This window comes from Rousettus aegyptiacus, unplaced genomic scaffold, assembly GCF_014176215.1.
Source record: "Rousettus aegyptiacus isolate mRouAeg1 unplaced genomic scaffold, mRouAeg1.p scaffold_m13_p_2, whole genome shotgun sequence".
Classification (NCBI taxonomy): Eukaryota; Metazoa; Chordata; class Mammalia; order Chiroptera; family Pteropodidae; genus Rousettus; species Rousettus aegyptiacus.
The window spans coordinates 125242970-125255967 of record NW_023416295.1 but is presented as its reverse complement, the minus strand read 5'-3'; the positions used below and the strand labels follow the sequence as shown (position 1 = coordinate 125255967).

The 12998-nt window shown below is 42.3% G+C and overlaps 1 protein-coding gene across 2 annotated transcripts in view; it reads left to right on the top strand.

Moving 5' to 3' along the window:
- Nucleotides 1-778: 778 nt before the first annotated feature.
- Nucleotides 779-12998, top strand: part of KIF5A (kinesin family member 5A) — a 28135-nt gene continuing 15915 nt past the window's right edge. Inside the window, exons 1-7 of one of the 2 annotated variants that reach the window (XM_016127744.2) lie at nt 779-1162; nt 10983-11070; nt 11165-11238; nt 11665-11769; nt 12014-12062; nt 12485-12540; nt 12785-12872. In XM_016127744.2, the coding sequence (XP_015983230.2) occupies nt 1034-1162; nt 10983-11070; nt 11165-11238; nt 11665-11769; nt 12014-12062; nt 12485-12540; nt 12785-12872 (589 nt within the window). In that variant the 5' untranslated portion in view covers nt 779-1033. The remainder of the gene's footprint in view (nt 1163-10982; nt 11071-11164; nt 11239-11664; nt 11770-12013; nt 12063-12484; nt 12541-12784; nt 12873-12998) is intronic. The other variant, XM_016127746.2, reaches the window with a different exon arrangement.

Here is a 12998-nt window from a genome sequence, read left to right as displayed (position 1 = left end):
CCAAAAACCTAAATGCAGATGTTTGCCCTAGAAGTCTTCTTTTAAATTCCCTCTGGCTGTACCTATCGCTATCATCACACCTCCTTCACTGCTTTCTGACTCCCTTTCTCTTGCAAAGGTTATTCTTACCCACCTCCATCCCAAGCCCAATCTATGAGGCAAAAATGAGAATCTTATCCGCACTTAAATTCTAATAGCCCAGAACGAGAGTTTGTTTTTCTTCAAAGTGAGGGCTTGACATGTATGTTGGAGACAGTGTAGACCATACCTGTAGATGTAGAGAAGAAGGGAATAGCCAGACGTCTCTTGACACTTCTCTCTGAAAAAAATGAGACCTAGACAGCCCCTTCCATAGAGGTACAGGGAGCTGCTCCTGAAGGTTGAGTGGGTTGGGATTCTGTATGAGGGGTGTGGGGAAAGGGAATGAGAAGTGTGCTCCTAATTTGGAGAGAAGATTGTGACAGGGATAGAGGATGCCCTGGAGTAAAGGGGGTGGAAGTGCTGTAAATTCTCTTAGACAGGCAAGAGGCCCACCATCACAGACTCCTTATATCTTCCAGAGGAGTGGCGTCTGAGAGAAAAACAGATCAAGGATGTCGGGAGTGGGATGCAGGGAGTGACTTGAGTGGGGAAAGGGTGAGGGCAAGGTTATCTTCGAGAGTTAGGGGTGGAGAGAAGAAGCAAGAGAGGAAAGGTGCCACCGCTCGAGGGTGGACGGCAAGCTCCAGACCCCCAGCAAAGGAAGCCCCGCCCCACTCTTTGGTCGCCGCCCCGCCCAGGCCCGCAGCGCGGCGCTGCAGCGCTAGGGGCGGAGAGGCAGAACGCCGGTTGCGGACCAGACGTGCAGTTCTCCCGCATCCCACTGCCGCAGGAGAGAAGAAGTGCGTCCCGGCTCTGCTCCCCAGCCTTCACCCGGGCGCCCCCAGGGATCGAGCACCTGCCCTTTGCCTCAGTCTCCGGTGAGCTCCCGCCCCCGGAGCACGCACTACCCCTGCCGCTCAAGAAGTGCCCCAGCCCCACGCCGGCGACCACCATGGCGGAGACCAACAACGAATGTAGCATCAAGGTGCTCTGCCGATTTCGGCCCCTGAACCAGGCCGAGATTCTGCGGGGGGACAAATTCATTCCCATTTTTCAAGGGGACGACAGCGTCGTTATTGGGGTGAGTGCCGCCCGGGAGAGAATTTCAGAGAGGAGGCGGGAGGTTGAATCCTACCCCTCGGCGGGCCTTAGCACCCCTGCCTGTCACTCTGCGCCCCCTCCGCGCCGTTCATCCTCCATCCTTTTCACCGCAGCCCCTCCTCCTCTCTGCATCAGGATGGCTGGGTGTGGCCTGGCTAGGCTGTGGGCCAAGGCTCCGCTAAGTGAGAGGGGGCTACTTCTCATCGATCAGGTCACCCAACTACCCTTTGCTGCTTGCTGCACCGTCTCCACCCCTTAGAGTCAGTCCCATGTTTTTCTGGTGTTTTTCGTCTCCCCTAGAGAAAACGCATCTTCCTTTTGTTATTGGCTCAGATCTCTACCTCCACCTCCCAGGAAGGGAGGTGGAAGACTAGTGGATGGGCTAGATCGGAGGTAGGCAGTCCAGGGTCTTTGCGAGATATATATATATATAGCCTCTAAGACCAAGCCCTCCGTCATCCTCTGAAGTAGTTACTACTTGGACTTGGGGGGAGGGCACAGAACTGATGAAGGGTTTTCTGAGAAAGAAATACATTGATGCCACACCCAATTTTTGTTTTTGTTTTTTGGGAGGTTTTTTTTTGGCAGGGGCAGGGGCAGGGAGCAGGGATGGGAGCCCCTGGGGTCCTAAGAAAATATCTGCCTTTCCCTCCCAGGTACAGTAGGAAGAGGGCTTCAGACCCATGCACCTCCCCTTAACAAATAAAAATAAATAGACCTTGAGAGCCTAACAAGTACTTGCTTATTCATCCTCTCTCTTGATGATCCAATAAAAAGTAGTAAGCCACTTCTACCTCATCATGACAGCCCCTACCCATAGAGGAGAACTTATGAAGAAAGAGAACTAATATTTACTGTATGCTTGTTACTCTACATACACTATATAATCCTTGAAACAATACCCTAAAGTACGTATTAATATTTCCATTTTACAGATAAGGAAATTGAGGCCCAAAGAAGTTGAATTTTTCCCAAGGTCACACTGTCAATTCATGGATCTGCATCTAAATCTATGACTCCAAAGCTCATGTCTTTTGCTCTGTCACATTGCCTCTGCATTTTTCTGTTTTGGACCTTTATCTGTCATGGCCCAAAGGGAATTCTTAACCTACCCTTCCTTTCCTAGGTTGGTAGGGATTGTCAGCTATGGGGTGAAGTGATTGGAGTTGAGTCCAGTAGGGCTTGAGGGGTACTGAGCCAGGAAACTGTAGCCAGTTTGAGAAGGGAGGGGCACATATGAGGGCAGTCCTCAAGGTCAGGGACACTTCTTATGTATCTTTGATCTACAGAGCTTGGAACAAGGCATGCTTGTTAACGGAATGAAGGAAAGAAAGGGAGGGAACCTGGGCCTTCTGAATCAGTGAGAATGGGACTTTGAGTAAACATGCCTTAGGAAGAGACCTGTTTACAGGTCCCTTCCTCAAGGGCCCTAGTCTGTCACCAGGCTGAGCTCTCTCACCCACAATGTAAACTCAAATGGATGCTTTTTCCCTGTGTGTGCTAATGAATGTGTGTCTGCCACATGGAGTGGGTCCTTGTCTTTCTCTGCCTCAGGGACATTAGGCCATGCGGTCTGGTCAGTGGATCAACCCTGGGGGACTCTTCTCTAAGTAGTCTGAACAGCAGGCATTAACTATGAGAGTTGGAGCATAAGGTCCCTCTGGGATATAAAGGCTAAGAAACAGGAAGGAGGTGGTTATGGGGGAGCAAATCCACAAAAGGCTTCTACTTTTAAGCCTAGCTTCCTTGCTGTAGGTTTTTTAGGTAAATCTAAACCAACTCCTCCAGGCTCTCTGGGCTGTTCATCCTGGCCTGGTGAGCATGGGGCATGGCACGATGTTGGGAGGAGTGTGGTGTTGATCTGTCCAATTTGCCTAGCTAAACGAGAGAAACGGTGGAAGGTGGGGAAAGAGGAACGGTAAAGAGAGGCCTAGGGCATCCTGCCAATTCAGATTCTATCTTAGCGCCACAGCTAGTCCTTCATTGTCAGTTGTGTCTGACATTTGCAGGGCTCTACCATTGTCTCATTCTGTATCTTCCATTCCTGTCAATCTCTTACTCCAAGATAAATGCTTATGGGGGGCCATTTTGTCTCAGGCAACATCCTTGGAACTCGTCTTCCCAGCCCTAGTATTCATTCCTCATTCAGGAGAATGAGGGCTAGAGAAGTGATTTTTGAGGAGACCCTTGAGGGTTCCAACAAGGAAAGGAAATCTTCTACCCCCTTTCCTCTTTCCTCCTCTAGTTCACTTTGACCCTCCTTTAGCCCAGTGTGTGGGAAACTGAGGAATTAATGGAGGAAGCTGCTTCAGGATGTATGGGAATGTGAGGGAAAAGTGAAAGTGGGAAAGAGTGATCTCTTCATACCCAGCCCCTGCTCCTTTCTCTAACAGCTCTCTCCTCTGCCTCTGTGACACTGGCTAGCTCTAAGCTTTAGAGTCCTTAATGTTCATGGGCTTTCTCTGCTTGGCAAAGGGTAGGAGAATAAGCCAGAGAAACAACTCTGCGAGCCTATCCCTCCCCTATTCCCCCGACTTCTCCCAGGAGTCTGGGGGATGGGGCTTAGTCAAAGTTTATGGCCTGAGTCATAGTAGAAGGGTGCTCAGGTAACTGTGCATGCTATGTACCTTGTTTTGCTCTTTATCACTCAGAATCCACTATGGCTTTTTCACTGGACCATTTAAGTGTCTTTCTTGGTCTCAATGGTAAGAGTGTCCTAGTGCCTGCTGTCTAGGCTGCTGCATCTATACCAAATGTGGGAAGGATAACAGGAAGCACACACACAAGCACATGCACGCACATGCACATGCACGCACACACGCTTTTTCTCTCTCTTCTCTCCCTCCTTCATTCAAGTATCCACTGCATTCTACCTCCCTCGGATCTCCCAATGGTTAAGTGGGTTCTTAAGGAGGCAAAACCCCATCAAGTGCCTCATTTGGAAAAGCTAGGTTGAGGCCTGCAGGATTGTTGGATCAGAGTCAGTATTGTTTGGGGTGGCCTGGGATTTCTTTGATGTCTGAAGAAGGGGAGCAGGTCTCCCCTTAGCTTTGGTGGAGTCTCATAAAGGAATATGGAGAAGGGAGGTATGTTCATTGTGGCCAGTGTCTCTCCAGCATTACCATCGCAACAATCCCCAGGGGTGTCACCATGGAAATCAGGCCTGGTGCTCAGTTGGGCCTCTACCAAGTGCTTTACTGAGGGTTGAAAAGTTAATCATCTTTGGACCCTGATTGAAGGCCCTCCCACTAGCTTTAGTCAGCATACGCAAAGGTGCTAGGAGACACAAACGGACAAGAAGACAACTAGGAGGCTCGGAGTGGGGTTAAAGGAAAACAGATAGCCCTGGGCTATGGGACTGAAGAGAGGGTCTCCAGAGAAGACTTTGAGGAGGGCTTAGACTGCTGTGTGTGAAAGAGAAGGTGGGTCTCATTAGCATTTCTCGAAGGTAGAGGGTCTCATTGAGCATTTAAGTCTTCTAGTCTCTGATCTTGCACCAACTTATGGAGTCTTCGATTACCTGGAGGTAGAGATAGTAAAAGAAGCTCCTTGGAGAAGATGGGGTGGAAGTTGGAAAAAGGGAGTGATGAAAGTCTTTAATTCTGTCTGGAAACATTTGGAGAAATGTCCAAATTGGGTGACCATATGGGGAGGAGAAGGAAAAGCCATGATAAGGACCTGACACAATGTTGGTGCTTTAGTTCTTGGATCACTTTGGCATTGTGAGTCTGGAATCAGATTGCTTGGGTTTGAAAATGTACTCTACCATGTCTCAGCTGCATGACTGTGAGCAAGCCACCTTACCTCTCTGAATCGCAGTTTCTACATCTATAAAAATAGAATAATAATAGTACCTACCTCCTAAGATTGTCGTTAGCATTAAATGAGATAATGTACGTAATAAACTGCTTAACACAGTGACAGGTACATAATATAAATCCCAATAAGTATTAGATGTTATTTTATATGTGTTGTCTCCCCACAAACTAGCCTTTGACACGATTGGGAAGTGGTTAATATTTTCCTCTCTTAGTGGTTGTTTCATCCAAACATCCAGGTCTCTAGTGTGTTCTTGCTCTCTTCCCCTATCAATATCTGTGTTTATTCAACACATATTCAGGAAGAACATCCTATGGGCCAAGGACTATACTTGATGAGATTTAGAGGGACTTTCTATCTTCAAGAAGGTCTTGGTTTATGTGGTGACCCCAGAGTTCAGAGTGGTCTGGGCAGAAGCCTGGGAGAGGGCGTCAGAAATGGCTTTTGCTAACTGTACATATGCTCTCCCAGGTTCTGAGAAGAACCTCCCCACAACATACCAGTCTGACTCAAAGTACTTGTGTGTCAGTTACTTTAAGAGATGTAAATAATGGTGATTATTACTACCAATGTGAGTCAGAAAAAGCAGAAAACCACTGATCTAGTTATTTTCATAAAAAGGCCTCAAAAGAAGTTCATCCTGAGTATAATCAATAGAAAATTAAAATAAATTTACACTTTAATAGAAATAAAAATCTTAAGATAAAGAAAAGAAGAGCTTGGCTTGGAATTCAAGGGCACATTTAAGAGTAGGGAGGTGGTAACAGGGTTCCCAGAAACCTGAAATTGTAATTCGTGTCTGTGGCATTCCCTGCTTATGGGATTACAAAGTGCACCCGTTTTTACCTCTTAGATATCTTTTATCCTCACAGTACCGATAATCCCATCCTTCCTCTCCAATCGCTTTCTCCTAGGCTAGGCTCAGGAAAAGGGGTTCTTTAGACAATAAATGCTTTCAGCACTTGGAGAGCGCCCTCCATTTTAATGAGTCCGTAACACCCTTTGGAATTCTTTAACTGAATGTGTGTGTTGGTGCCCATGTTCCCAGAAGAGAAGAAGGGAGGGGCAAGGTTGGCTTGAGGGTTATATATAATCCCCTTTGGCTGCATGCCCAGCTTCAAGAAGCATGAATAGACATTGTTGGTAGAGAAGAGGTGAGAGTCATTGGCCTGAGATACGTGTGTCTTGATTGTTTCTGTTTCTTGGCCGCTAGATGGGAGAAACATTGAGTTAGATAACAATTCAAGAATCAAGGTTCAATGAAAAAAAATTAAATTAAATTTTAAAAAGAAAGATATTATCACTGAGGAGGAGAGACATCAATTTATTGTAACACTATGATTGTATTCTATGTAATAAGGATTTTATTCTTTGCAATGAAGTGTAATGATGAAATCTACAGGTCAAAAGGATGGAAAATTCACAAAAGTCCTATGAATAACCTATAAACTTGACTCACACCTTAAAAAAAAAAACAAGGTAGATTTTTCTTTAATAATATTAAATATAACCTGATTGCACACTAATATATTTTAATTGTTGACTAAGTTAAAAATGAAAGCACATAGAAGAAACTAAAAATCAGTCAAAATCCCACCACCACCCCGGGGAAAACACTGTTAACAATTTGATGTATTTGTTTCCGGTGTTTTTTTTTTCCTGCATATATACATATATCAATTTTAATAAAAATGAATCATAAACTATATATTGTTTGTAAGCTATTTTTCATTAACAAAATGCCATGACTATTTTACCATCATTATTTTAGATAATTTTATTTTTTAAATGTTTAATTTTTGAATACGTCTTACATACACATGTGACAAAACTAGAATGACAAAAGTGTATAATGAAAAGTAAGCCTCCTTCCTACCCCTCTTTTCTAGTCACTCAGTTCTCCTTTCAGAGGCAAAGTTCCTTGTGGATGTTTCTGAAAGCATACTACACATTTATAAGCAAATACATATACACAATCATATCCTTTTCTTTTTTTTTTTAACACAAAGGGTAGCATAGTATACATACTGTTCTGTACCTTGCTTTTTTTTCCCCTTAAAAATGAATCTTAGAGATCTTTTTATATCAGCACATAAAGATATATCTCATTCTTTTTAATAACTGTATAATATGCCATAATTTATTTAACCAGACCCCTATTGATGGGCATTTATGGTTGTCCTAATCATTTGCTATTACAAAAAATTGAATGACCTTGTATATATAATTTTTCATATGTGCAGTATGTCTGTAGGATACATTTTTAGAAGTGGAGGGCATAAGGAATATGCATTTAAAAATTTAAGAGCTAGTTTCAAATCACCTTTCATAGAGTGCCCCAATTTATATATTCTCTCATCAGTGCAGTGCATCATCAAACTCTTTTATTGTGGCCACTCTGATAAGTTTAAATGGTATTTCTTAGTCTTAATATGCATTTCTCTTATTAACAATGAGGTTGTACATCAACTCATATTTTAAGAGCCATTGTTTTATGATGCTGTATTTCATGATAGCACTTATTGGGGTATAATTTATGTACAGTGAGTCCACAAATCTGATGCAAATAGCTTGATGAATTTTATAACATATTTTGACACTCATTAATCATTACCCAGAATGAGATCTAGAGAATTTCCGTCATCCCTAAAAAGCTCCTTTTTGCCCTCTTCCTGTCAGTATCATCTCCAGGCAATGGCTATGTTGACTTCTATCACTATAGATAAGCTTTGTCTATTCTTGAACTTCATATTAAGGGAATAATACAGTATGTGCTCTTTGTGTTTGAGTTGTTTCACTCAACATGTTTTTGAGATTTATTGATGTTCTATTATGACATCATTTTAAATAGCAAAGAATAAAATATATGCACATGCCATATTTAATCAATTCCTTATCTAAACCAGTCCCCTAAATGTTACTCCTTTGAGTTGTTTTTAATTTCTTGTTATTATAAGCAGTATGATAATAAACATTCTTGTGGCTAAATACTGGCTACAAATATGTCTGGGTCAATGGATATATATAATATGTATAATTACACCCATAAAAGTTTGTGGTTGTACAGTCCTACCAGAAAAGAATGAGGGTACTCATTTTAAGGAAATTATACTTCCCGAACCCTCAGCTACACTGGGTGTTACAATTGTTTTGATTTCCAGTTTAGTAGGTGCAAAATGATGTTACTGTTCTAGTTTCCTTTTTTTTCAAAAATGTTGAACATCTGTATTTCTTCCTTTGTAAGTACCTAGCTCTTGTCCATTTTTTTTCTGTTTAGTTTGTCTTTTTGTTGCTGACTTATGAGAGTTCTTTATGTCATAAGAACATTAGCTTTGTTTTAAAAACCTAAAATTTTCGTATTTAAAAATCACATATCTTTATTTTAGAATAAGTTTTAAATCTAAATCCAAAAGAACAAAAAACTCCTAAAATCTCACTGTCCAAGAATAACTACTATTAACATGTTTTTCTATGCAAGGTATACGTATACATATTTGATTTTACAGAAATGGAATCATCCTTCACATACTTTTCTTTAATATTGCATACTATTTTAAAAATCACCTTTTTGCTTTTCATGCATACCTTGTCATGTCATTACATATTTTTATAACATCATCTGTAATGTTCTATTTTTTAATTTCAAAGCAATATGGTTGTCATTATAATATTTAAATATCACAGAAAAATGTAGTAAGTATAAGTTCTGTCATTCTGCTCTCCAGTGATAACCGCTATTAACAGGTCTGTGTAGTCCTCTTTATCTTTTTTTCTAAGACTGTTTTATCCATGCACCTTTTTAAAAGTGTAATCACATAATATACATTGTTTTTATTTTTTCAGTTAACAGTGGATCTTGGACATGTCAGTATATGTAAACCAACCTAGCTCATTTTAATGGGGGTAGAATGTGGTGGGATCATAACCAACATCTTCCTGATGGATGTTTGAATTGTTGTTGGTTTTTCTTTAATATACACAGTTGCTGTGAACATCTTTAAATACTTAAGCAAGTGTTGTAAAGTGAGTTCCTATCACTGAAGTCATTGGTATAGAGTACAAACAGTATGGACGTTTAGATAGTTAATAGAATTGTTCTCTAGAAAGATGCTATCTTGGACATGGTTCCATAGTGTAGCAGTTAGCACCCCTGCTTTACACGCAGAAGGTCCTGGGTTCACACACCCCAGTGGAGCCATGGTCCATGGTCTATGGCCATGCCGCCCTGAACAAGCTCAATGTCTGATCTTGAAAGCTAAGCAGGGTCAGGCCTGGTTAGTACTTGGATGGGAGACTGACCACCTAGGAAGACCAGGTGCTGTAGGCATAAATAATAATAAGTAATTTTTAAAAATTAAAAAAAAGGAAGATGCTATTGGTTTACAGTACTCCCTTCTCTGTAGAGTGCTTTCACAAATTCTTTCTCTTGGTGGAGTCTGTTTTTTGGGTTTCAGAGGCTTTTATCACAAAGACGAGATAATGATTTCAGGTAGATTTTTGTCATAAGCCAAATTTTTAAAATCTTATCAATATTAAAAATAATGTTTATTAGTTTTCCTTTATGTAAAGAAGTGAAGGAAACAAAATAATGCGCTATTGTCTCATCTTCATTGACATCCAAAAATAAAAAATATAACACTTTATACATGGGTTAAAAATGTCAACAATCCAGGATACAAAATGAAAAATGAAAGCCTCCGCTTTTTCAGTTTCTCTCCCCAAAGTAAAAACTGTTCATACTTTTCTGTAATTTCTTCTAGAAAAAAAGTTCTGTATAAGTTGATGTGCTATTGTAACTATACCTAGAGCCACATCTCCAGCTTTAGCCAAGTTTTACGACTTTCCTTAATTAGTTAAAAGGTGTCTCCCAGTCTCTGGTGTCCATAGACTTAAAGGTTTATGTTTCAGTTGGGTAAAGCTGGGCTTTGTAGTGAGACTTTTTGACAACTAAGTCATGATCTCTTTATACTGAATGGCTGGTAAACAGGACTGAGAAATTTGTCACATAATGGAGAAAAAGCTTAGTTTCATTTAATCTTACCAGAGATCTTTCCCTTTAATATGATTAGATATCAAATATATTCTTTGTTTGGCTCCTTGGGTTGTAAATATTTTCTGTCTTCAGCATTCTTATCAGCACACATGATTTACGTTACCTGAGTTAAGCAAAGTACTTGTAGGTCTGAGTGATGTGCTTCATTTTCTCTTTACTTAAAGCTGCTTCCTTAAAGGGAGACCCATATTTCTGATTTTATATATTCCTTTCTAAAGGGAGCTTGTGTCAATGTTTCCACAGCAGCTCAGCAGCTCTCGCACGCGCTCTCTCTCTCTCTCTCTCTCTCTGTCTCTCTCTGTCTCTCTCTGTCTCTGTCTCTCTCTCTCTGTATCTCTCTGTCTCTGTCTCTCTGTCTCTCTCTGTCTCTCTCTCTCTGTCTCTCTCTGTCTCTCTCTCTCTCTCTCTCTCTCTCTCTCTCTCTATATATATATATATATATATATATATATGTCATTATATAATAGGGAACATACTATATATAGGTCCCTAACTTTGCATCTTTCACCTGATACATCTTGAAGGTCTTTCCATATCAGGACATATGGATCTATTGAAGAAGATATTTTTAAACTTGGGGCAGATTTTTAATGTTAATGTTATATCTTCTCTGTAGCCTGTGCCCCTGTTGTCTTTTCCTATTTGGTTTCCCAGTGTGGGGGTTCACGGTGGTGAAGTGCTAGATCATCATACCCAGACTGAGATCCCCTGACACAATCTCACTGTGTGACTCTCCTCAATGATACTCTCTATCACATGGACACAACTCTTGATAGCGATACTAAATTTTGTTTCTCTCTAGTTTCCCTCATCCCGATAATAGTCCATGCATATGGATGGTTAAAGAACAAGTGCCTTCTCAGACTGATGGCAAAGGTTTCAGTATTTCTTCTCTCTCACACCCTACCATCTTTTATTTCCATTCCAGGGAAAGCCATATGTCTTTGACCGTGTATTTCCCCCAAACACGACTCAGGAGCAAGTTTATCATGCATGTGCCATGCAGATTGTCAAAGGTAATGGATGCATTTTTAAAAGGCATTTTTTCCAGCTCCCCATTCCCTGCCCCACTTCTCTCCACCAGTGCTTTTTCTCCACCATCTCTTCCAGACGTCCTTGCTGGCTACAATGGCACCATATTTGCTTATGGACAGACATCCTCAGGAAAAACACATACTATGGAGGTGAGGATTCTGACTTCCATGAAGGGTGAGGAGTGGGAAGTGATGTTGGGAAGCCAAGGAATCTCAGTGAGAGAAGAGCTAGGATTCCAGGGTTGCCTGTTTCAGAGGTAGCTGGGTCCTGAGGATGAACTGAGTGAGGGGCCGTGTTCTAGTGGGAGTGTAACAGAATCCCTTCAGCCTGCTGTAGTTTGTTCTCCTTTCCACTACTCCAGTTTTCTTCTTTTGATCTGGAAAAGCAGCAGCAATGAAAGTCCAAAGGGCTGTTCAATTCTCTCCTTTTTCCACTGAAAGGTAGACATGACAGTGACTGTCTCCTAACTTAGTATGGTTCCCATCAACTATTACCTTTGTGGTCACTTGCACGCCTCTGAGTGGTCTCATTCTTCCTGAGCCCCAGCCTCATTCTGGAATACCCTTACTCCCCAGGGAAAGCTGCATGACCCTCAGCTGATGGGAATTATTCCTCGAATTGCCCGAGACATCTTCAACCACATCTACTCCATGGATGAGAATCTTGAGTTCCACATCAAGGTGATCAAGGAATGACCCTGAGCATCTTCAGATGCAGACTGGGAGAAAAAGATCTAGTATGAAACCACCGAGATCCTGAGCACCCCAACTTATTCTCTCCCTCTGATTACCTCAGTTCTTCTCCCCCAAGATAGTGTCTTCTGTTCTTTTCCTCTCACTACTACTGTTGTAGAAGGTCACATTAGGTCGAGATTCCTTAAGATATATCTCCTTCACTTCCTATTCCTCCTTTCTCCCCAACCAGGTTTCTTACTTTGAGATTTACCTGGACAAAATTCGTGACCTTCTAGATGGTAAGTGGTGTTTAACTCTAGCAAGTGGTTGGGGGTGTGAGGAGGGCAAAGATCACACTGCTCTTGGAGTTAGGTAATGTTTGGCAAGAGATGCAGAGGGCACACGGGGGCCACACACTCATACCCATGTTCCTCACCTCCCCTTACCAAGACTTCCAAAAACCGAAAGGGTCAGAGTATGAGCTTAGATGCCCAGGCCTACATATAAACAGCATGAGACAAGCTGGACCCCTGGGGCGAGAATCCTGCAGGGGGAGAAACTGAGCCTTCAGCACATATAAGGAGTTTAAGCTTCACAGGGAAGTCTTCCTCCCTTTTGCACGTAGAAGAAACCACCATCTGAGCAGACTATATAGTGTGGGGGGTTGGGAGTTGGAGGGTAGAAGTTCTGGCCTTGCTCACCCTATATTGTCTTGATTCAGTGACCAAGACAAATCTGTCTGTGCATGAGGATAAGAACCGGGTGCCATTTGTCAAGGTAAGAGTGGGGATAGGGGCACCCAGGTGAGGCCAGTGCATTGGGAGTGTGCGTATGGGAGGAAGATAGACCAGTAATCTAGAAGTTGGAGAGTGAATCTCCTGGAGGGGTGAGATATGACAAGGGGCGGGGGAGAGTCTGGGGGCTTGGAAAGGACACTGTCTGAAAAGGTCATTTCATCATTGGGCAAGTAATTTAATTTGAGATCAAAGTTTATGGGTCACTGTCCATTTGCCCCCTGCAGGGTTGTACTGAACGCTTTGTGTCCAGCCCAGAGGAGATTTTAGATGTGATTGACGAGGGGAAATCAAATCGTCATGTGGCTGTCACCAGTGAGTGGGGATTTAAGGGGCTCTTGAGTCTGGGGTCTGCCTTTCCTCTGTGCCCTTGGGGGCTGAAGGACTCAAAAGATGGCAAAAGGAAGACTGTGTTTTCAGAGGAGAAGGGACCCGCTTTGT